The 26,981-nt window shown below is 28.1% G+C and overlaps 1 protein-coding gene across 1 annotated transcript; it reads left to right on the top strand.

The window, feature by feature from the left end:
- Positions 1-20,105: 20,105 nt before the first annotated feature.
- Positions 20,106-22,320, top strand: LOC111290798 (GPI-anchored protein). The gene is made up of 2 exons (XM_022882275.2): positions 20,106-20,900; positions 21,888-22,320. The coding sequence occupies exons 1-2, from the start codon at positions 20,223-20,225 to the stop codon at positions 22,221-22,223; spliced, it is 1,014 nt and encodes a 337-aa protein (XP_022738010.2). The 5' UTR covers positions 20,106-20,222; the 3' UTR covers positions 22,224-22,320.
- Positions 22,321-26,981: the final 4,661 nt, after the last annotated feature.

Below are 26,981 nucleotides of genomic sequence, written 5' to 3' on the forward strand. Positions count from 1 at the left end.
CCTTTAATAACCCCATTAAAAAAAAAATTTTGGGATTATTCAAGGTATTTTTGACGAAAAACAACTTGAGTAATCACATCATAAAAATTTATGAGGAGATTATTGAAGATGTTTTTGGCTAGAAACGCCTTCAATAACCCATTAAAATTTTTTTCGGGATTAAAAAAAATTTGTGTTTAACCCAAATTAGAAAAAACTAAAAATTCCCAAACCCAAAGTAGATCATTCTTAACCCTAATCACCCAGACAAGTTATTTCAATCACCAATTCAATTTCATTTGTTAATTTTTGTGAGATATGCATTTGTTTAAACCCTATTTTAGGTTAACCAACATTTTTATTTTTAGGGTTCAATTGTTTGAGCTCCAAAAATTTGAAAGGTTAGTTATTTTTTGGTTAAATTTGTGTAAGACGAATAAAATGTATGCATATTTTAGGTTTTATCATTTTTCATAGTTAGCCATTTTGTGATTAAGGGTTTTTTGTTGTTATTCAAAGTTAGGCATATTCTGGTTTAGGATGTTCTGTATTTCTTCATTCTTAGGCATTTTTTGATTTATGGTTTTCTGTTATTGATTTTAATTGCTCAAATTTATAGTTAAGGTTTTCTGCTATTGTTCTTAATTGCTCAAATTTATATTTGAGATTTTTTACTATTGTTTTTAATTAGTCAAAATAATAGTTAGGGTTTTCTGTTCTTACTTGGTCAAAAATTATAGTTAGGGTTTCTGCTGTTATTCTTAATTGCTCGAAATTATAGTTAGGGCTTTTGCTGTTTAGGCATATTCTGTTTAGACATAATTATTTATGCAGCATTTTTATTCTTGCCTATCATTTAGGCCTCCACTAGTGCTAGCATAAGTGATCACCCATCATTGTTGTCTTAATTTATAGCATAAGCAAGCCAATTAATCAATATAAAAAATAAATGTTATTTCATACAAAAAAAAACCAACAATTCATGGCAACTAGGATTATAAATAAGGTTAAATTTAGGATTGAAAACACTTACAACATAAATTTTATTTAGTAATTAAGCTATTGTATCAAAAGGTTGGAATTAAATTTTCACATCATTACCTGACCAAAAAGATTCCAAAAATATACACCAAAAACCTGACTTTCAAGACATCTTTTAAAATTTTAGCCAAGTCTAATATAATTGTCAACTATAATAGTTCAAAAACAAAATTACCATAACGATAGCCATAAAACCAACCATAAAACTAGCCATAAAATCACTAAAATGATAACCAACCTTAAGTATGAGCATGATCACAACCTCAAGTCCACTTTATAAATTATCTTGCCAAAAATATTACCAAATAACAGCATCAAGTCAATCATGTGAATTCTAATTCTAAGCACAAAATAAAACAAGAAAAACAAGCTAATGTGCACATAAAAAACCTATTGTAAAAGAAAATTGCATTTTAAAGAAAGACCCTTGGTTATAACATGGTTATAACAAAGTAAAAGCTTATAATAGAAATTTTATAACAAAGTAAAAGATTATAATAGAAATTAGATAACAATGTAAAGGACATGCATACTTCAACTAACTATAATTTTTATTATTAGAGATTTAGGGTTTCTTATAACATTTATAACAGAAATTTTTGCTAAAAATGATTCTTATAACACTTATCAATTGTTGTTGTTGGAATTTATGGTTTATTGTGACATAATTTAATTTTTTTTGTTTTGCAGTATGAGTTTTGATTATTGTATTCTACGATTTCATTATGCTGGGGCTTTTGCTGATAATGGTCGTAATCTGATGTATATAAATGAAATAGCAGAGGAATTGACAATTGATCCTGATAGGATATCTTACGTTAAGTTGTTAAACATTTGTAATGAGGCTGGGTATATGAATATTAGTGAGATATTGTATTTAAAACCTAAAAAAATGCTAGCTGATGGCTTGATAGTAATAAATGATGATAGAAGCACTCTTGATATAATTAGGTATATGGTAGATCTAGGTGTAGCTGATGTGTATATAGTACATGGTATAGATAAAACTATTTTAGCTCCTGAGCTGTTAACGAGACCTGAAGTTGAAGATGTAGCTAAGGTAGTAGTGAATGAAAATCAACATGCAGGTGAGGCAATAGGGAATGAAAAGATAGAAATTGAAAAGGTGGTTAAGGAAGCAACACTAGAGAATGAAGATATAGCTAAGAAAGAAAGGGTAGGAATTAAAGATGACCTTGAGGCAGTAAGGTCAGGAAATGAAAATGATGTTGACGCAGTAGGGGTAGGAAATGAAGATGTGAATGGGACGAAAAGGGCAATAAGGGTAGAAAATGAAGATGTGACTGGGGTAAAAATTGAAGATGTAGCTGATAGAAATAGTAGTGAAAGGGATGAGCCTAGGATGGAACTAGATTCAATGTCATTAGTTAATGAAGATGTTGATAATGGATATCAGAATGAGTACTATGACTCTAATAAGTATGGTGAGCCTGTCAGTGATGAGGATGAAATGGTTGATGATGCTACCAAGATGAAAACTAAGTTCCCAATGTATGATCCTAATGCAAAAACTCCTTACAATGAGTTAGGTATGTTGTTTAAGAATTCAAAACAATTTAAATATGTTGTCTATTAAGACAAATAGAGGTTTCATTTGGGCAAAGAACCATAAGAATTTCGTTAGAGGTAAGTGTACTGCAAATTAATGTCTTTGGGTAATTTATACAATATATAATAAAAAGTTGCAATCATTTCAAGTAAAGATTTACAATAACAATCATGAATGCAACAAGGTTTTCAAAAACCCAAAGATGAGTCAAGCTATTTTGGCTGAGTTGTACATTAACAGATTTATGAAAGATCTTTTTTTTAAAATGTAAAAGTGCAGGAGTTAGTTAAGAAAGAGTTTAGTCTAGGGTTAAATATTAGCATGATAAGAAAGGTTAAAAAAGATATGGCTGATAAAGTTATTACTAATTATAAGGATGACTTTGGAGTTTTATGGGATTATGTTGGTGTAATCAGAAAAACTAATGAAGGCAACATAGAGAAAATGCAAGTTCATAAGCCATTACCAAGTTTTCTACCTATATTTGAAAGGTATTACATATGTTTCAGGGCACTTAAAAAAGGTTTAGAGAGTAGTTGTAGGCCTTTTTGGGACTAGATGATTGTTGGCTTAAAAGTTTGACAAAAGGTGAGTTGTTATGTGCTGTTGGTAGAGATAATTAAATTTTTTTAATGGCTTGGGCATTAGTGGAAGTGGAATGCACAACTTCATGGAAATGGTTTCTTGATTTGTTGAAATCAAACTTGGTGTCTTTGGGAAATGGTATAGGATGGACAATCATGACAGATTAACAAAAGGTAAATATTTATACTTTAATTTAAATTAAATTATGTACTGCATATTTTAACTCCTTCTTAATTATTTTTAGACATACTGAATTGTTGAAATCAAATTAAATTATGTACTAAATACTTTAACAAATTAAATGGTGTAGGGACTTGATAATGCAATTGCAAAATTGCTTCTAGATGCTGAACATAGATTCTATGCTAGGCATGTATATGCTAATTAGGCTAAAATGGGACATGAGGGTGAGGAGATGAAAAGGGCTTTCTAGACAATTGCTAAGTCTTCAACAGTCAGACCATTTGAAGAAAACATGAGAAAATTGCATGAAAAAAATAAGACTATAGCTGTAGACATAATAAAAGCCCTACCTCAGCAATGGTGTAGAGCCTTTTTCAATACAAACTTTAGATGTAAGTTGCTTGACAACAACTTATGTGAAGCATTCAATGGGATATTGCTAAATGTAAGAAAAAAAATTAGTGATTTCTTTATTTGAAGACATAAGGTCTTTGATGGTTAGAATTGGAAAGAAAAAAAAAGAATGTTTTAAGTGTAGAGGTGTGATTTATCCTAACATTGTAAAAGTGATAGAAAAAAATACAGCTATAGTATCACAATTTGTAGTTGCATTTAATGGAGATGCTAGATATGAAATAGATGTGGGTGTAGATAGATTCATTGTCTAGCTTGATGAAAAAACATGTCATTGTAGAATGTACCAATTTTCTGGTATCCTATGTGCACATGCCATATGTGCAATTAGAGATTTAGGTGAAAATATTAAAATTTTTATGTCTAGTTGCTATCAGAAGGAGGTGTATTTGCAGTCTTATGGTAATTCTTTATAACTTATGCCTAGGAGAAAAGATTGGACCAAACCAAGGATCAAAGAGAATATTTTACCCCCAGAGTTCAAGAAGATGCTAGGCATGCCCAAAACTAGTAGAAGAAAGGATCATGATTAGTCTAAGAAAAAGAAGCCCAATAATTCAACACATCTATATAAGAAGGGCATGATAATGACGTGTAAACTATGTCATCAACCAAGCTACAACAAAAAAGGTTGTCCTAGGGTAGGCAATCAGGTAATTTCATTTTATTTTACTTTTTTTTATTATTATAAACATTGTACTATTGTGGATTCTCTCTTGTTAAAGTACACTAACCCATTAATTCAACTTTATTATTTTGCCCATGATAGCAAGATTATCATGTGCTTAGATCTAGAGACTAGAATATGGACCAAGATGCATCAAGTACTGAATCATATTGAAGCTGCACACAGTTCAAGCAACCCTGTTATTGCTTTAAATATTGTTTACGGTGCTTTCGCATCAGCTTCTGCTTCTACATGTAGATTTGGTTATGTATCTGCATCTACTTCAACTAATATCAATGGTTTTGCATCTATAACTGCAACTGCAACTACAACTGTAACTACAACTGCATCTGCATCTACAATTGCATCTGCACAAACCTTAAATCCAATTTCAAATCTAGCTTTAACAAATCCAGCTTCAAATCTAATTTCCATTCTAGTTTCAACTCCAATTTCAGATCCACATTCCATTCAAGTTTCAACAAATGTTTCAAATCCAGTTAATGTTGTTGCTTCTGTTGCCATTGAAAATGCAAAAATGAAGTCCAAAAAGCCAACAAGATTTATTAGAAGATGTTTTGCAGATAAGGATAGGAGATTTTATGGGATGACTAGTGAAAAAACAAGTCCCTTATCAAAGTTCAACTCTTTTACAAAAACCACTAGGAAGAAAACAATTTCAGCAAATAGCATTAGAAGTCACAATGATAAGTACATTATAAGACCTACCACCAAAAGCAAGACAAAAGTCTTGTAAAGTTATGAATTATATACAAACTTAGAAACAATGAGACAAATCTTAAATATGAGTGATTCTTTACCAAACATATATATTTTTTATTTTATTTTCGTAAATATTACACATTATAACTTGATAAATGTTATTCAACAACCTGGATTGACAAGTGAGAAACTGATAGCATTTGAGACAAGCAGAGGTAAAAGGAAGGTTATTGAAGATGTAATTGGTACTCAAGAAAGTCAAGTTCTTGTTTTTAAAAGAAATAAAGGGAAACAAAAAATTTGAAAACTTGATATTCTGTTTTGTTAACTGTTGCTGCCAGCTACAGATGTTAACTATTTTTTTTCTTGTTAATGTTGTAAGAACACTTTCTATTCAGCCTTCTATTAGTTGAACATTTTCTATACCAAATGTTGTGTAAGAACACTTTTTATTGATATTCATCATATTGCTTTATTATAAGATTGCCTCTATTATCAGATTGCGTTCAATTACTTTCTAGTTGCATATTGCAAGTTGACATATTCCCAATAGTACCCAAAGTCTCGGAATAAAAAACCCACCTCTCTCTATGGTATTCTAAGATTTCGAAGAGAGAAGTAGCATTATTTTCAAATTTGACCTGAATAAAAATGTTTGAAATAGCCGTTACCATTTTCTAAAGCATGTATGGAAATGAAGGGCATTACTAAAAGCATTTTTGGCCAAAAATGCCTTGAATAATCCTGAAAAAAATTTTTAATGGAGTTATTAAAGGCATTTCTGGTAAAAAACACATTCAATAATCCCCTCATAAAATTTTATGATGTGATTACTCAAGGCATTTTCTTCTAAAAACGCATTTAATAATCCCCTCATAAATTTTTATGACATGATTACTTAAGGTGTTTTTTGCCAAAAACACCTTGAATAATCCTAAAAAAAAATTAATGAGGTTATTGAAGGCATTTTTGGCCAAAAATGCCTTCAATAATCCCCTCATAAATTTGTATAACATGATTACTCAAGGCTAAAAATACCTTAAATAATCCTAAAAAAATTTTTTAATGGGGTTATTGAAAGCGTTTTTGACCAAAACGCCTTCAATAATCCCTTTATAAATTTTTATAACGTTATTACTCAAGGCGTTTTTTACCAAAAACGCCTTGAATAATCCTAAAAAAAAATTTTAATGGGGTTATTGAAGGTGTTTGGTTTTCGGCTAAAAATGCCTTCAATAATCTCCCCATAAATTTTTATAACATGATTACTTAAGGTGTTTTTTTGTCAAAAACACCTTTATAATCCAAAAACAAATTTTGTAATGAGGTTATTGAAAGCGTTTTTTGCTAAAAATGTCTTCAATAATCTCCTCATAAATTTTTATGACATGATTATTCAAGGCATTTTTCACTAAAAACACCTTAAAGAATCTCAAAAAAAAAAATTTAATGGGGTTATTAAAGGTGTTTCTGGCCAAAAACCAAATGCTCCCTAAACCATATTTTCATAACTAATAACATAAAGCAATAAAATTCGCAAGGCGAAATGCTCATTGATATAAAAAAAGTTTTAACAAATATTTACAGACCCTTCATAACAATCCTAACCCACTATCAAGCATATAAGTTAAGTTTGTAGAATTTTTTTGGGATTGAAAAAGATTACACAAAGCACAAGTATAAAAAAGAATGAGATAAGCCAAATTATTTTCCAATTGCCATCTCTATCATGTCCACCACCAACAATTTTATTGCTTTCTTTCAATTTTAACTTCAAAAAATTAACTTTTCTCCTTAACTACATATTCTCTGCGATAACATCAGCTTCACCAACATTTTTCTTCTACTTTGAAACTTCATATTTCAAACTTTGAATATGACTATATAAATATTTTTCACTTTTTTTCAACTCTAAAATATATCTCTTTTGCTTTTTCAAAAATTTTAAGATCATGCCATAAATGAAATCCACAAACAATGCCTTACAATCACGTTAAAGAAATATTAGTAAATAAATTCTAAAAAAACACCTAAGAACTACTAGTAAATTTATCGACCTATAATCACACTAAGAAAATATCATAAAACAAATACCAACAAAAACACCAAAGAAATATCAACAAAAATACCAAAGAAATACTAGTAAATTTACTAGATAATGTGGGCATCCATAAAATCTTCTACCAAGATTGTTATTCGTCCATGCAGTCTATCTAGCTACCTTCATATTACAGTAATAGAAAATGGGTTCTCCTTCAAAGTCTCATTCTATAGGGTAACTAGCTGAAATTAACTTATACGTGTTTATATCATAAAACTCTCTTCTAGAAATCCTGTAATTTTAATATTTTGAAAAACAAATTCAAAGAAAATCAGAGCATGAGAAAAACCTAAATTTTATACCAACTTGGAATTTAAATTGCTAGATGAATTGATATTTAAAAAAAACATTGTGTTTAGATATTATTTCAATAAAATTTTTTTCTCAATTTATGATGAAAACAAGAAAAAATGATGTGAAAATCCTAAGCCTGAGTTGTCTCACAGATAGAAACGATAAAGAAGAAAGCCAAAAAAATAGAATAAACTTAAAAAATAACCATAATAAGCTGAAGCTATCGTTACACGTGGATAAATTTATTCCATGTCATATTTTATCTGTCATGGCTTTTACACTTGGGTAGTTTAATAATGCATAAGATGCATATTCTTTTTACCAATGAAATAAATCCTACATTATTACAAATTGATAACGTTTGATCTTTATTTGTATGAATTAAAACATTTGATCTTGAATCGAGCAACCAACCAAACGTTTGATCCCGATTTGAGCATTTAGCCATAAGTTAGTAGCTTATCACCTTTGGTACTTAAATCCACCCAACAATTCAATTCTATAATCCTCATGAGAATGATACTCTATTTTCTTCACTTTCTTACTTGATTATAATCTATGCATTTGCAAGCATTATAAAAAGTAGCAATCATAGATGGTTGGCACTGCTTATCGACACTGGAGAGTAGTACCTATGGTGAAGAATGGTCGAGGTATGATGTTTGTACCCAAGGGGAGAAAAGGAAAAAGAGAGTGTGTGAGAGAGAAAGAGAGAGTGTGTTTAGGAATTGAAATTTACAAATTTGGGGATTTCATGATTAGGGGTTCGAGGTTTTGAAATTTAAAAGATTTTCTAATGGATTACCAATGAAAATTCTATCAATAAACCACCATTTATAATTTTTTTTACAAAATTTTTTATTGATGGAATATTTTGTTAGTAATTCCTGCCAATAATATACCTATGGAATACCAACAGAATGAATCTATCAACAATTTTGGATTTTTTTATAATTATGTTCCATCTGTATTTTATCGATAATTCGTTGGTGACTATCAACAGAATAATTCTATCGATAAAATTCCATAGCGATTCTATAATTTCTTCTAATGTGATATTTTGAGACTAAAATATATGCCTATAAGTGTTTTGTCTTATAGTGAGTGTGTTATTTCTTCCTTTGTTTCACTCTAATCGAATTTAGTAAAGATTTAAACAAAAAGAATTTTATGAATGATTTGATAAATTTTATTGATAAAAGTATAACACTATTTATACATGTATAAGCTATGCTAATAATGGTAACAGAAATCTATATAAAAATTCTTTATATACAATTAAATAATATCTCCCCAAATCAAATATTTGATTTTTTAGAATCTTTCTTAATACCTAATGATTACAATTAAATATTATCTCCCTAAATCAAAATTTTGATTCGTTAGAAATTTTCTTATTATGCCCTCAAGATACAATGCATGGAATGAACACCAATCTTATTACATAAATCATCAAGACTAGTTGTGGGAAAGGCTTCGTTAGTACGTTGGCTAGTTGATCATAAGATGAGACATGAGAAACACATAAACTACCACTTTGAACCTTGTCACACAAGAAATGGAAGTTAATGGCAATGCGCTTCACGTGAGAGTGAAATATTGGATTGGCACAAAGATAGGTAGTACCGACATTGTTGTAATATATGATAGGCGTTGTTGTAGTGGCAACAACAAGTTCATGCAGGAGAGATTGTATCCAACAATTTCAAAAGTGATAGATGCAACTGCTTTATTTTTAGCTTTAGTGGAAGAGTAAGCAATAATTTTTTATTTCTTTGAACTCTATGATATAGCATTGAAACTAAGAAAGATGATGTATGCACTAGTTTAGCTAGCCTAATCAGCATCCAAAAATGCGTGTAAAGATAATAGTGAGTTTCTTTTAAGGAATAAACCATAATGAATTGTTCCATACAAGTATCGCAAAAGTCGATTGACTGCTAACCAATGCCCTTTGTTGGTTAGTGCATGAATTGAGAGAGCTTCTTGATGACAAAAGCAACATCCGATCTCGTAAGAGATAAGTATTGCAAGAAGCCTATAATGGATCTACAGATGGTGGCATTTGTAAGGGAAGTGCCATCATTTAGAACTGGTACTTAGCTCAAAAACATTTATGAGATAACCAGCTTAGCATTGTCAATCTTTACCTTTTCCAAAAGATCATTGATGTATTTTTGTTGGCAAAGAAAAGCACCTTCAATAGTGGGAATAACCTAAACACCAAGAAAATAAGACAAAGGTCCAAGATCTTTAACATAGAACAAAGATGTTAACTTAGTTATGAATTGTTGAATGTGAACCACATCATTACTTATTATGATAAGATCATGTACATAGACTAACATAAAAATAGTGAAATGCAAATGGTTGAGAATAAAAAAATAAGTGTTAGCTTTATAATTGATAAAACCAATAGCTAGGAAAATTTGTTTTAACTCTTGATATGATGCACAAAGTGCTTACTTAAGACAATAAAGTGCTTTCTTTAACTTGCAAACATGAATAGGAAATTGTTTATCAAGAAAGCCTCATGGTTGAGACATAAAGACATCTTTATGAAGAGTGCCATGAAAAAATGTATTATTGACATCAAGTTGGTAAAGTGTTTATACATGTGTGATTGCAAGGGTCATGCTAAGATGAATAGTAATGGCTTTAATGTCATAACGTATAGATCTGTGGACCTACAGGTAGACATAACCTAAGGAGTCACCACCAATCATTTTTTAAGGTGTGATTGGCCACCTAATGAATCTACCCTTCCAAAGAGATCCTAAGCTTAACTAAGGGTCCCTAAAGAATAGATTTTGATATACTAATCAGCAAGGTTTAAGAGTTTGGTTACACTTATATGCCCATCCAATGGATGATACCATTTTATTTTAAATTATCCTAAGCTCTTGATTATAATGGTCTTCTATTAACATTTAAATATTGGAAATAACTTGTAAGACTCTTCATTAATCTGGTAAAATTCTTAAAAAAATACTTCATCATATCAAGAGTATTCAAGAATCTCATTTATTTTTTTGAAGAGGTTCTATCATCGAAAAGCTTAATCAATTTTATTTTTTTATTGGAAATACATCTAATTCTTCCACCATTTGGGCTTAAATTAGAAATAATTTATCACCTAAAAATCTCTTAAATAATAATCTATTTGCAATTACTAAGAATTTCATTCTTATAATTTATTTTTTTATTTTACAAATTTTATTTCTTAATTTTTCACCATTTGGGCCTAATTTAAAAATACCTTATAAGTTTCATTTCTAAATTTTTCACCATTTAGTTAAATTTAAAAATATCCTCTTATTATTCATCATTTGTTTCTTAATCCAAAAATAATAAGAAAATTATTTTGAAATATCCTCTAAATTCTTCCACCATTTGCGTTAAATTTAGAAAAAAAAAAAACTTTTCACCTAGAAATCTTATGAAAATTCAACCATTTGTGATTTTTCTTAAAATTTCATCATTGGATAATTGTCAAATATTTTCACCCAAAATTTTAATTTATATTTTTTTTTTGTTTGGAAAAGAAAACAGTTACATTTATAGAAATTTAATCCAAATTATTTCACCATTTGGGTTGAATTTAGAGAAATCTTCACCTAGAGGTTTCTTAAATAATTAACCATTTTGCAATCTCTAAAAAAATCTCATCATTGGATAATTATTATTTATTATCAAAAAATTTATTAATGTTTTAGTTTGTTTCTTTTTTTGTAAATACTTTCTAATTTTTCCTAAAAATTATACATAAATAGTCAAATAAATAAATAAATATATAAATAATTATGATAAAATACAAAGATAACTAGAACTTAAGAAAAAGACAAGTAAATACCAAAGATTAAGTCATAATTGATTCCAAAGCATGTGGGCTTTTGTAATTGTATTTCTTTTCAACTCTTTTCCTCAACACAAAACTCTAAAAAAAATCCTAATTATCTAAACCCAAAACACTAGTTGATGCTATAATGGGGAAGTCTATTGAGAAAGCTTATGAACTACCATAGGTAATGGCTTCTAATGAGTGACAATAGCATTATGAAAAATTTAACACTTTTGGAGTAAAAGCCATTCAAAGTCCCTTTATTTATTATGAAATATGTGGAGAGAGCCATGCCAATGAAAGATGTCATATTCTCTACAATTCAAGTTGGGAGAGTCGTCAAAATCCTCTTTGGAATAGTAATCATAGGTTGCCATCATCTTCTTTAGAGCCTATGCATTTAAGTTATATTCTTTATCGAGCTCCCTCTTAAAAGGAAAAGCCATCTTTGGAAGCAATGTTTTGTTCTATCATTCAAGTTCAAAAGGCATTATGGTTGATAAGTTTTTCATATTTGAGAAACTTTCATTGTTGATGAGTTTTTCATGCAACTAATCAAAGGAGATGGGGTTATCACAAACATGGATGGCATCACATAGAGTCTTGTAGTCATTATCAAGTCCACTAATGATTTTGAGAGTTAAATCTTCATCATTAACTGAAACATTAATCATGGCAAAATCATCAATAATGAATTTCACTGTTTGTATGTATTTGGTTTAGATTGGGAATGTTTGACAAGTAGGTGAAGTTTTTCTTTTAATTAGGTGACTCGGCCATTTGAGGGTTTTGCATAGGTGTAGGCTCATTTAGTCCAAGCTTCACGAGAGATTTTTGTGGAGTCAATAAATGGTATTAAAGTGGGGGAAATAGATCTAACTATCACATTAAGAATAAATTGTCTTATCGAATCCAAAGGTGGTGATTAGGATCAATAGGAGGAAGGACAATAATGGGTTTCATCAATGAATCCCTAGAGGTCAAAACCAACTAAAAGTGTATGAAATTGAAATTTCCAAGAAATATAATTGGTGGATGCAAGATTCAATGGGGTTTGAGAGGTAGGGTTAATAGATATAATAGAATGAGAATCATGAGGATTAAGGATAATGGACATGGAGAAGGATGAGTTTGTTAAGTTTGGTGTTTGAGGATGAGTAACAACCATCAAGAAAGAAGACAAAGAAACCATTAGAAAAAAGAAAGAAGTTGTTTTGCTCTTTTTAGATTATAACTTTGATACCATAAAGATTCTAGAGAGAAGTAATTTTATGAATGATTTAACAAATTTTATTAAGTGTAGAACATGGTTTATACATGTACAAACTAAGAATGATGACAAAAATCTACCTAAAAATTATAATATATAAAATTAAATAATATCTCTCTAAATTAAAGATTTGATTTGTTACGATTACAATTAAATAATATCTCTCTAAATCAAATATTTGATTTGTTAGAATATATCTTATTATTAAATAGCTTAAAATAATTGTGGCATAAAAACAGAAGAGGAAATATAAAGAATGTTAATATACCAGTATGGATTTGTTTTTCATATAAAAAATTGTAAACAACTATATATATATATATTATAGGCTATTAATATTGAATTTGGTCACTAAAATTAATAATTTGATACTTAATAAAATACTAATATCACAAAATTTAGTCTAGGTTATTTGCATATTTGTGTAGGTTTCCTTGTTTTAGTTTTTGTTATATCATTTCATGTTTTTATTCTTTGTTTTTAGACACTACAAAGCGATTGCGATATTTTGAATTAATCTTAATCTTAGATTGATAAAGTATTTTTGGTTGAAAAAAATAATCTCAATTAGAACCAAATAAATTAAAACTTGAGACAATTTATGGAGATGTCGCATTTGGATTTCTTATAATAAAATTAAAATTACATGTAAGTAAAGAGTACAATTATAGTTATACTTAACTATTAATACATTTCATATAACATAAAAAGCTAATGAAATAAATTTAATCTAATAAACTAGCATATAATTAATTGAGTGCCCTTTGAGTAGATTATTAGTAATTCTAAAAAGGTAAACTACATTGTTTTATTTCGATTATAGTGAACTTTAATAGTTGGACAAAAAGCTTGTGATATCAAACATTATAATTGCTTTTTCTTAGTAGTGAATTTGCTTTTAGGTTTTTTTTTTTTGTGATTTTTTCCTCTATACTAGATGCATTTTCATGTAAATTTTGGTATTGCTTTCTTTTCACATTACTTGATGATTGATCTTTTGGTTGGTTGATTGGGTTAGTTTTGTTACAAAATGTAAGTTTAAGAGTTCAACTGCTAGATGCAAAGAGGAGTAATTGATCACCTAAATAAATCTATTACACAAAAAAAAACTTCTAAACTTTACTAGGACTTTTTTTTTTTTAAATAAGTTTTGGTTTACATCTTAGAATAAATTTTGAGAGTCAATTGCGTATAAGAATGTATTAACACCTTACAGTGTCTAACCAAAAAACAATAGAAATTAATCTTATATTATCTTAAAATGATCTTTGCTAAAATAGTAGTTAAAATTAAATTAAATATCACTATTTAAATATTAGAAAATTTTGTAAGTTTTCTCTAATATTTTGGCAAATTTTTTAAAAAATTTAATTTCTCAACTCTGGGATATTCAAGAAAATTCATTTGTTTTTTTAAAGAGATTTTACTATTGGATATATTTTGTATTTTGTGAAAAATTATAAAGTTATTTATTTATAATTATCTAATTTATAATTTTTATTTTTTACTAATTTTTCACTTTTTATTATTTTATTTTTTTATTTATTTAAAAATAAATGTTAATCATTGATATTGAAATCTCTTCCTAAATCCTCATAGGTAAAATTTAAAAAGATTTTCTCACTTAAAAATATATTAAAAAATCATCAAATCTTGATCCCTTAAGATTAATTTCATCATTAGAAAGATCACCTTTTATTCTAAAATTTTAGTAAATTTATATAATGAAAATAAAAATAAATTAATTATACAAAAAAAATCTATAACAGTAACTATTTAACACCTTATTAAATTACATTTATTATCTCCAGTTTAGAATAATTAAATATCTACCTATTCTAAAAATTTAAATATTTTCATACAAAAATAAATAAATAAAAATTTATCATCATATTATGGTGTACCCAAGAAAAAAATCAAAGAAAATATTGGATTTGGGTTGATTTTTGGCCTGAATCAAAGTTGCTTTAAGCTTCAATTCAATACTAGTCAACAATCAACAGATGATTGGGTGCACGAATTCCGAATCCACGCTTGGTTGTTTGCTTCCTTAGTTCAAAACGACATTGTTTTGATTTTGAAATAAAACCTAAAAAGTTGACAGCCTGCCTTCATTCTGCTTCTTTTCTTTCATTCTTCATTCTTCATGTGCTTTATAAGTATAATGTAAATTGTAGTTAGTAGAGTCGAATGAAATCATGAATATATTAGAAATTAATATATATATATATATATATAGAAAGAACATGATCATACCGCTCAAGACCATATTTGTCTTCTTATACCACAAAAGTAAATATATAAATAAATAATCTAAGATAAAGACTTACTTGTAAGTTGCAATATGTTAAGTTGTAAATCCTCAGTTTTAATTTGTCACTTTATGTTAGGCTTAGAGCCACTATATTTGCATAATGTGGACACTTTCATTTGTCCAAAGTTTCCACAAGGAATAAAAATGAAAAGAAAAGGGACAAAAGCGATTAAAATGAACTGATTACAATCCCTAGTGGGGACTTAGATGATGAATTTAAGAATAGAATCTCAAAAGCTAGCATAAATATATGCAAAAATATTGCATGTTAGATTACATTAGACTTGTATAGGCAGCTTAAATCTTGATTATATTATAAAATACACTATTAATGCAGCTCTGAAGCACGGTCTCCTATATACATGCCTTTGGAGATTACTTATACGTATAATAATTATTTCTTGTAATAAACAAAATACAATTCATTTAAATTTAAACAATCTTATATATATATATATATAACATTTTCAATGTCAGAGCCAAACCAATAATAGCCTATAATTAAAAAGAGAAAGTTAAGTATATATATAGAGAGATAATAAGAAAGGAGTAATTAGATATACAATTTTTGTTTTGTTTTGGATATATATATATATATATATATATATATATATATATATATATATATATATATAAAAGGAAGTTCAAGGAGGGAGATGAAGGGAAATCAAATCTTTGAACCTTATCCCTCCTAATAAGAAGTAAAAATCGTTTCTAATTAAGATGTAATTCTTAATTAGAATAATTGTGACGTGTGTGATACACATAATAAATTTATTTATTTCATATGTATATACATATATATTAGTATTCTTTTTAAAAGTATGTTTAAAATTTCAAATTTTATAATGTATAAAAAATTTCATATCTGATTAACTTTTCATAAAAAATAATTTTTTAAAAAAAGTAAATAAAAAATGACATATTTTCACTTTATAATATCTTTATTTGCAATAATATATGTACACCTAAGTTTTATATTAAATAAAAATAAATTACATGTCTTCCTTACAAGAACAAATACATATACATTATCAAATGAGGAATTAAATAATAAAAAAAGTATAAGCATACTTTGACTTTTGTAATCTTATTCAAATTACTATACAAAAAATGAAAAAACGTTAGGAGATGTGTGAAAGAAAAAAAAGAAAAATAAATTAAGAAAAGATTAATTTTCATAAGAACAAACTTACAATAATAATAGAATATACCTTGAAAAAATAAATATACAAATCAAAAAATTAAATTGTAATAGCAATAGAATTCCAAAAAGTTGCAAATCAAAAATAAAAAGATGATATCACATTACATTTAAAATCTTTAATTTGTAGAAAAACTCTTGGATGACATTTGAAATTAAATAGATAATTTACAAATTGATATTTAAAAAATAATAAGTGATAATAAGTGATAAAAATTAAATAAAAAATTTTGCCTATTTTTTAAATATAAAATTGATAATTAGAGTTGAGATGGATATAAGCTCTAATTTTTAGAGATCTAATATAAAAAGAATATTTGAATTTTTAATATTTTATGTAAATTTTTAAAAGATAATTTTTGTTTGATATAAATTAAGATAAAAAAAAAATGTAATGATTTTTTGAAAGATTGAGATAAACTTAATTTTTATAGTTTTAAAATATGTTGAAAGATTTTCATAATTAAATAATTTATAAAATAAGGTTATTTAGTGAAAAATTAAAATTATTTTGATAAAATCCATATTTCAAAATTTTAATTTTAAAAAATATATTTTTAAATTAATTTGATTTACAATTATAATTTGAATAATTTTGATATTTGTTCAATTTATAATTAAAAGAAGTTATACTTAAAAAAAAAAAAAAAACTATTCTACATGTCATATAAAAAATTATTCATATAAATATTAATGTGATAAATCTTATCAAATATTTTTATATGTTATATTGTTGTAATATAATAAAATATATAATTTATTATAAACTTTTTAAAAAATAACTACATTAGCTAGCTTTAAGTGTACTGTCCAAGGGGAATTGGGCCTAAGTCAGACTCCTCTCGGGGAGACATATTTCCTGAGTACATTATTTTATTAATAAAAAATACATTTGAAATTTAATTTTAAAATATAAAGTATATATATTAAATTTTATTTTGTTATTAATAAAGTAATACTTAAATGGATTGGCGAAGTCGACTCAGATTTTAATTTTATGAAAGGATTATCTGATGAGTCCCAATTCGATCCTCAGAATATTTTTATTAGCATTTTGAAATTTTAAACTTATAAACTAGTTAATATAATTAATAAGTTTCAATTTCATAAATCAAATTGAGTTGGATTATTTAGGAATTTTCAAATCGGAGTTTTGAAAGAATCATTCAAAATATTATTTAATTTTAATTTTAAAATATATTTAAAATTATTTAAATATAAATATAAAAATATATTTTTAATTTTTTTAATAATATCAGTCTTATTCAAATGCAATTGAATCAGAACTTGAACAACCTTTTTAAAAGATCTCTCTACCATTTGAATATAAAGAAAAAGGTCGAAAATTTGATATAATTACCTAAATGATCACATATCAATGATATAAACTCATTTATGAAAAGTATAAATAATACATCGACAATGTATATAGGATTAAAAAAATATAATAGCTCTTATTAGTTACAGACATATCCTTATTTGATAAACTATTGAAAATTTTCATTGCATTTAAAATGAAAATTTGTAATTTTTTTAATGTTTTTGATAATACATTTTAAAATTTACTTAAAATTTTTTTAATAAAAAAATTATTGAATAAGATAAGTAGGTAAAATCTACTGACCACTTATCTTTTATTTTTTAAATTATTGTTTCCTAAAAATACTATTTCACTATTTGCAATGAAAATAAAGATAAAAAATAAAATAATATATTTTCACAATTTAACATTTTACCGTTATTAAATAATATATATATAGAAGAAGAATTAATTTATATCAGTGTAAAATTTTTTAATTTTACATATTCTTGTAATAATTGATATCAATAAATTTAAATATGAAAGAGGTAAGTGAAAATAAAAAAAAAATGATTTAATCCCATTTTTTGTATCTATTAAACCTAATGATTAGAAAATAATATAAAACTAAAAATTTTTATACTTACGTAATTTAAATCATTCTCATATATTTATATTCAATATTTAATTTTTAATAAAATATCAAATATTTTTTATAATTCAAATTTATTACATAGCAAATTTAATATTAAAAATTTAATACTTAAAATTTCAATTTATAGACAAAACCTTCGTCTCGACCACATCCTTCTCAACTAAACTAAAATGCTTGGCAAACGTAGCTAATGTTTGGGCCATTTAGCTGTAATTAGTTAGTGGAGCTATGGAAAAATACCTTTATTTATCTTCTGGCAGAGGGCTAGTAATGCCAACCCAATAGAAGAAAAATCGAACTGACGCTGTACCTCTATTAGCCGCGCCCCACGTGACCCGGGTCCCATTTTTTTTTTCCCAAGAATTACACCTAAATTACTTAGTTTGAAATGGATACAGTGCCAAAACCGAGAACAAGAAAACAGCATAAGCTATAATATTTGTAATATGGGATTTTCCCCGGTGAACAGTCAACTGATCATGTCCTGCAATACATTTTATGCATCTTGGGAATTCATGGCTTTCATCTTCAGATATTATTTCAAGTTTTAGCAATCACTATCCTTGAAAGGCTCCACCTTGCCCAACATTGTTCTTTCTTGAAGCCTCCAAAAAAAAAAAAAAGAAAAAAAATCATGCATTATTAAGTTTACAAAAATATTCATTCTATGGATAACATCCACTTGTACAAGAGGCTACCACTGTTTATTGAAACAGCTAATTTTGCTAACTTAGATAACGCTATGCAACCACTAAATTGTCTGGAATGTGGACAAATTTAGTTTTTGGTAAATAAAAATAGTTTTTAAAGAGAAATTATCAAATACATTTAAAATAGAGTTTTTAGATTTTACAAGTAAAATTAGTATAAATGAGATATATTCAAAAAATTAAAAATTAATTAAAAAAATATGTATCAATTTCTTAGCTTCATTTATAAAATTAAAAAAATTTATTGACAATAAATCAAATAATTTTTTTTTATTTATTAAAGAAAATGGTTTAGTCATAAAATACAAGAAATTGCCATTTCTTTCATTTATTATAATCCATCAATTATTTACACTCCACTTGATAGATAAGAAGAAAAAAATTTTATCCAATGATTGAGTTACAAAATAACACATTTGATCTGAATTTCCACTTTCAACTATTAAATTAAGCATTTTCTATCGTTCCCTCCTTTTCTATCCTCCCTCCCAAACATAGTAGTCATTATTAATCTTCTTCTTAAAAATTCAATTTGAGACCATTGTTAATTTGCATTCCAAAATGATCATAGTTAACCATCTAACAGAAATATCGATGGCTTGTTTAATTTGTAAGCTGTGTAGTTGTACCAAATTCTCCTCTCCATTAATTCTCCTTGTTATCAAAGTGTTAATTTTGACACCAAATCAATACTTCCATTTTTCAAAAACAGGAAATAAATTGCTCGAGATTTGATTGTAGCATATAATTTTCAAATCATCGATAAAATCACGCTAGCAAGTACATTTTATTAACTATTTATCTTTTGTTTTTTAATTTTTACTTTTTCTTTTTGCTATTTATTCATTTATTAACTCTGTACTTTTTCCACCAAACTTCACTCGCTGATCAAATACAAATTGGAACACAATTGTACTGGTTTTCTTTTTATCCCACCAGCAGTACCTCACATTTCTCACTTAGTATCTTTTAAGTTTTAATTAATAGTAGAGTTCGGTACAAAAAAATAGGATCATATCCATCTATCATTACTACTATTATATAAACACCTTGGAAATCAAACTTTTTTTTTCCTCCATGAATGATTTCTTCATGATACTATTCCTAATCCCCCCTAGGAACCATTCTTGAAACTTAAAAGTTACCCGAGGTAGCAAACTGCCAAACTTTTCCCAACCCCACTGCCTCTGCTGTCCGAACCCCACTTCTTTCTTCCTTTCTTTTGTCCCAACCGCCATGCCCTACCACCACTATCGCACCATAGCTTTATTTAATCATTAAAAAAAAGAAAGAAAGAAAAGCTTATCAACCCCCCCCCCCCCCCCCAATGATTCCACATTTCTCGTCCGGACAACCTTTGCCCCTTCATCAATGTCTCTAAACTCCTCATTCTTTCTTTTCTTCATCTACCTCTTTTTCAACATTTTTTTATCTGTTTCCTTCACTGCATCCAATCCAGACCCAGAAAATGTTCAACCACTTCCTATAACAACATCACCTCCGGCAACAATCCCTGCATTTCCAGAACAATCAAATGTTGTTGGTTGTCCACTAGACCTACCTGAAGAACTGTTTCACGGCATAAAAAGTGCATGTGGCACTAAGAAAAATAATGGGGTCAGAGGGCAGCTCCACCACAGCCGCTGCTGCCCTGTACTTGCGGCATGGCTTTATGCCGCCTACTCTGCCACTGCCCTTGGCAGGGCTGGCAGAGTAGCACCAGCAGTGGCAGGACATACCCCATCTTATGACATGCCACTGCTACCAGATGACTCGGAAACATGTGTTGATGATTTAGGAAAAGCTTTGAGACAGAATGGGATAGAGTTGACTAAACCAAATGAGACATGTGATGTGGTATATTGCTACTGTGGCATCAGGCTACACCCATTGAGTTGCCCTGAGGCATTCTCAGTGAACAAAGAGGGGAACCTTGTTGGGGATGAGAATGTGGAGAGATTGGAAAGAAATTGCTTAAGTAGCAGCACTAATGTTAATGGATTTCCTGGTCTTGGAGGATGCAACAAGTGCTTGAAAAGTCTGCATTTGGTAAGTTTTCTAGCTTCATTTTCCACTGAACTTGATCTAATTAGGTTTTTCTTCTCTTCTTCCTTGATTGGTAAGTTGGGGATTTTAGTTTCACTTTGGCTAATTGGTAAAGTAGTTTTCCCTTTCCTTTTCTTTAGATTATTTTATATGGCCACTACACACGCAGCTAAAAGGGTGAAATCTAATCTCAGCAAATGAAGAATCCATGCCTATTTTACATTTCTTAAGAGTGAATTCTATCATTCTACGCCCCGGGTGGAGATTAATCTTTATGGACGAGGCATTATACTGTATTGGTATTATACTGTTCATCAGCATTGATTACAGAAATGAACACCAGATCAATTTTTTCGCATTATTTTAGGATTGTTCAAACATTAATGTAGTTCTAAGAGTTCATACTAATTAAGCCAATGGGGACAAAAGATGAAAACAATGTATATTGTTGGATTAGCTTATTAATCAACTTTCTTTTTATATGTACTGTTATTAATTGAAGCCATCATAATCTGAGATTATTTGCTGGAGTTTGGCAATATATCAAAATTCCAAATGCATCCAAAGATTTTTGTCGGTATTGATTGCAATTATGACCAAGTGGCATGGATGGGCAGGGTGTGGTAAAGATCTTAGGTTTGAATCCTAGTGCTCCCTCTTTTAATTAAAAAAAAAAAAAAAAAAAAAAAAACAGAAGAAATTATTGATAGTACTAATACAGTTTCTTAAACTGTGTAGAAACAATATTTTTCACAAGATTAATAGCCTTTTGATGTTAAATTTGAGTTGGTTTGATTCTTTTAAACAGTTTGTAGAGTTGCTGGCTAGCAAGGGCTCAAAGGGGAAGCTTAGAAATTGATTTTTAATTAGATGTTGTACCAACTAATTAATTAGTTGTTCAAAACCTACACCAAACTTGTCTTAATTTAATGGGCAACAAAGTGCACTGTTTCAGTATTTCTCTTGTAACGGACAATAATTTTGATGCAGCTCAACAAGAAGAATACTTGGAATTCAAGCAACTCAGAGGAGAGGACCACCAAAATGCGCAACAAAGATTGCCAGCTGATGGGTCTCACATGGCTTCTCGCAAAGAATCGAACTGCTTACGTTCGAACAGTTTCTGCAGTTTTACGAGCGATTATGACGAGCAAAGATGGTTCCAACCCTTCATCCTGCACTCTAAACAGCGATGGAATGCCACTAGCTGTTGATTCTTCTGAAATATCTGATCAGTCCTCATCGGTTACCCTCAATCTATCCCAACTTTTATCACTTTACTTTTTGCTCATCCACCTGCTTGTATTATCATACAAGTTTAATTAAAGGCATTAACATGGCTTGTTGACATTGTTAAATTCTTTCTTCTTTCTGGTAGTTTGCGTATTGTTAGAACTGTGATTATTATGGGCTTTTCCATGAATAGCGGGTCCAAAATTTGTGCAAGTATTTAATGTGGGCCTTCTTACCATGTGCCTGACTCAGCGCTGCCTTGTCTTGAAAGGACAAGTTTTGGGCAAAAATGATCATCAATTTGGTGCCATTGTTTGCGGGAAATTCTAATGGACAGTAATGTTATTCACGAGAAATACGTGAATTGTCAACATGTCCCGACAGAAAAAGCTGTTGAAGATGTGGATGCCATGCCAAGCTGGGTTTCTTAAATTTCATTTTCCCCATTCCAAAAGAATACAAAATCATCATTCTCTCACGGTTATTATCTTTTTATAACCAAGCTTTGGTCTCGCATTATGTTTTAATTATGTTGTTACTCAATTTTAAGTGAATGTCAAGGGGTTCCAAATTCCAAATCCAGGATTGGAATTGTTTTCTTCCCCTTGTAACTTTTTTTTTTTTTTCTTTTAAACCTTTTTTAATAAAGAGAATCCTATCTTGAATTTAAAACTCTTATCAAAATCTTACTCTATCTAAAAGCGTCTTGAACATGTTCATTATTTTTTTCCATTTGCTCTCTATTATTTTATTTATTTATTTATTTTTATTAAAAACAAAAAAAATACAAAAAATATCGACCAAATGGAATTTTAATATACTTTGCAGAATTTCAAATTAACAACGGATAGAAATTCATAAAACAATTGAAATACCAAGCTTTCTTATAGTACAAATATGATTTCCAATATTTTCAGTGGGAGCAACTTTCAAACTCATCGGAGTTTTGAAGAAATACAAGGTATAAATTCCAACTACTGAATCCTCAAGCTCTTAGCTTAGTGATTAAAATGCTTAATTGTAATATAAATGATTTGGTTTCAAACCAAGTTCTTCCCTTCCTAATGTATGATGTGAATAAAAAAAGAACAATACAATTTCTATTTTGATTAAATCTAACAAAAATTTTGATTCACTTGATCTTAAACACAATTATATATATGAGAAAAAGTGGAATCCATAACAAAGCAATGCATATCTTTTATAGTTTATGCATTTTTTTTTTTAATCAATTGTAACGTTTTAATGTGAAAAAGAAAAAAAAGGTTATGTAAACTTAAGAATGGTATATTAAACCGTAATAAAAGATAAGTTTTATATTATTTTTTGAAAAATAAATATATTATTAATAGAGAAGAACAGAGTAATGGAAAAGTGTTGACAAAAAAAATTAATAAAGAACCGAGTTACAACCAAAGCCGCAAAATCAAAATTATGATGAAACCTAGGGAGTCCGCAAAATGACTTGCTTCCCTGTAAACGTCAATAAAATGGGCCAACCAAATAGTTATATGGGTTCAAGAAAATGGAGCGAGTAAAATGGGCTGAAAGAAATGATATGGCTTTACTCATCTGTGTTGAAAAAATGGATCGAGTAAATTAAGTTCAATATTAGTTATAGGTTTAATAAATTTTTAGTTACTTATTATTATATCATATAATAATAATAAAATTAGTTATTACTTTCAATCTAATTTTTAATTTACAGATTTAAATTTATCTTTATATATAATATAATAAAAGTAGTAATAATAATAATAGAAACATTAAAATTAGCTTATGTATTGCAATGTAAATTGTATATTTGAGACTTAAATTAAATTTAATTAATTCGAATATAATATTACATATTACATGTTGTAAATATTAATAAATAGTAAATTTTTTAAAATTAAAAAAATTAATTGGGGTGATGTCATTCGTCAATAGGATAAAATTATAAAATAGATTAATTACACTTTAAAGAGATTTTAAATTACAATTAATCGTGTTAAGTTTAAAATATTTCAGGGAATAAACAATAAAATTGTTTGAATTTTAAATTTAAAATTATCATTAAATATTACTATTTTTTATACATTATATTAAAATTATACTAATCATGGTTTCATTTACTACCACAGGGCATTCATGAATATTTAATAATTTTTATATTATATTATATTTTAAGTTACATGAATCTAATTATTCACAAATTTAATTATTCTTGAATCTATGGCATCCATGAATCTAATTAATTATAGATGAATGTATATATATATATATATATATATTGTATTTGAGAATATTAGGTATTGAATCCTTATCATTGAAATTAAAAGTCCATTATTTTATTAACAAATTATGTGATCGTTGGATTGGATGAATGTAATTAATGTTTAATGTCATTTTAAGTTTAATATTTTTAGTTTAGATTCATATATATTGAGCAGTATAAATATTTATGAATCAAATATAAATTGTTATCATCAATATATGCTTTTTTGGTGTAATTATTTAAATTTTTTATACATAAATATAAATTATGAATATACTTTCTATATATTTAAAAGTTCAATTTTAGTTTTAATTTTTTTTTTATATTTACGTACTTTGTAAAAGTATAAATTATTAATTTTGAATCATTAAAAATTTATTTCTAGTTTATATATCAAAAGTTCAAACTAAATGACTTTGTCGACATTATGTACTATTTTGTATTTTTGTTTTTACAAAATTTTCATTAAAAGTAACAAATTACTATTTTGGAGAATATCTACTATTTGTTTATAATAAAATTTTTGTGTATTTTCATTAAATATCTATTTTAAAATAACTTTTAACAAATAAAAAATAGGCTAGAGAATAAGAAAAGCTCTTGAACTATAATTAAAAGATTATTCAAATTCCTAAATTCTTAATTTTTTATTACAATTAATAAACCTTTTCAACATCAATTTACATCCAATTAAGCATTTATTTGGATGAAAAATTAACACTGTTAAATTTTTTATTAATTAAGATAAAATTTCATGTGATATTAATAAAATGAATTAAAGTTTATCGTATTATGCAATTGATATATGTAAAACTTAAAAACAAAAACTTTTTTTTTTCTCTCACATTCTTTCCTTTTTTTAAATATCTCTAAGAGTTTAATTGACTATAATTTCAAATTGATTGATTAAATTTTATCAATTGATTGTATTCCGCCTATTTAAAAGTTCAATTGAACCAAAATAAAAAATTAAAAGTTTCATTGATTGCAATAAAATATTTAAAACTTAAATAATTATTGAACTATAATTCAGGAGCATTTTTAATATTTTACCTAAAAAATACCACAAGTGAAGCGTTGGCAAAAATCTAGTAAACAAAAAAAAAAAAAAAATCCCCACACTCACATATAAATTATACAAACTACTAAGAATATCGTTGTATGGATTTTTAAGCACTTTGTTTAACCACAAGATTATCGATTGGAGTCACTTTTAATTACGAAATCAGATAGCAAATTAACATTTGCTTCCACAATAATGGAAAGAGCTTCAAGAACAGCTATGAGTTCAGCGCATGTTTTCCAATAGTTGAACCGTCCGGATTGTTTTTCGGACATCCCTTGAGAAGGGAGAGGCTCAGAGGCCAAGAAATATTCTTCCTATTGGTTTTTTTAGAAGGTGGGGGGGGGGGGGGATTAGACATTTTGAATATTTGTCAAATTAAGAATTCCAATTTTGAATATTAGGCTTTTGACCAACATCCAAGTTTAATGCCAATCAAAATGGAAAATCGGTAAAGTGAAAGTTCTCTGGTCCATCGTTTCATTGCACGCGAGCCAGAGAGACCACAAATTGCAGAGTTGTGTTTCCCAAATCAGCCTCTAATTCTTCTTAAGGCTATTTTAATATCGGTTATAAAAATTATAGATACTTAATTTTATTTAAATCAATTTAAATTTATTTGATTTTTATCTTTAATTTACATAATCTTATTTGAGTTGATTTAAGCATTAAATCGAATTGAATTAGTTCAAATTTAATTCGGATTAATTATTTTTAATTATTATTATTATTATTATATATTTTTATTTACAATTAATCAAATTAATTAAAATTAAATTAAAAAAATAAAAAAAATAAAATCATGCTGGCAATTCAGGCCATATAAGGCTAATATTTTCAGGCACTACCTTGCAATTAGGAGCTTGAGCTTAACTACCTTAGAATTTTTGTCAATTATGGAGATTTACAAATTAAAAAGACTAAAGGGAAAACACTAAAGGAGAGGGGGGGGAGGTTCCAACATCCATTTTTTTCCTGCAAGTGTCATGGGTCGAAACTCAAGTTTTGAATTCGTGCGTCTTCGAGACCCGAGCATTCACCCTTCCGACGTCCCAGATCACCCTTCCTGCCACGGTTCATACCCTTGTGAGGTATTGTCCACTTTAGCCTCTATGGCCTCACGATTTTGTCCTACAAAAGACGCCTCACAAAGCGGAGGTGGTGTGAACCCTTTTATATCCCAGTGACCCTCTTATTATGTTCGATGTGGGATTCAGGACTCTTTTTTAGGTCCGTGACATTCTCCCGCACCCAACCTCGTGACGCCCTCGTCACGGAGGCTGGCCACCCTGTCTACCTCCCTCGAGGTACTTAGCGTTGATCGAACGGTTTAGGGCTGGCTCTGATACCACTTGTCACGGGTCGAGACTCAAGCTCTAAACCCGCGCGGCTCCGGGACCCGGGCATTCACCCTTCCGACGTCCCAGATCAGCCTTCCTGTCACGGTTCACACCCTTGTGAGGTATTGTCCGCTTTGGCCCCTATGACCTCACGGTTTTGTCCTACAAAAGGTGCCTCACAAGGTGGAGGT

This window comes from Durio zibethinus, chromosome 11, assembly GCF_047325235.1.
Source record: "Durio zibethinus cultivar Kanyao isolate XHJ-2024 chromosome 11, ASM4732523v1, whole genome shotgun sequence".
Lineage (NCBI taxonomy): Eukaryota > Viridiplantae > Streptophyta > Magnoliopsida > Malvales > Malvaceae > Durio > Durio zibethinus.

Excerpts from the sequence above, each read along its gene's own strand:
- LOC111290798 (XM_022882275.2), top strand. The coding sequence starts at position 20,223 with ATGTCTCTAAACTCCTCATTCTTTCTTTTCTTCATCTACCTCTTTTTC. Across the intron at positions 20,901-21,887 it reads GCTTGAAAAGTCTGCATTTG|CTCAACAAGAAGAATACTTG; the intron begins GTAAGTTTTCTA and ends ATTTTGATGCAG.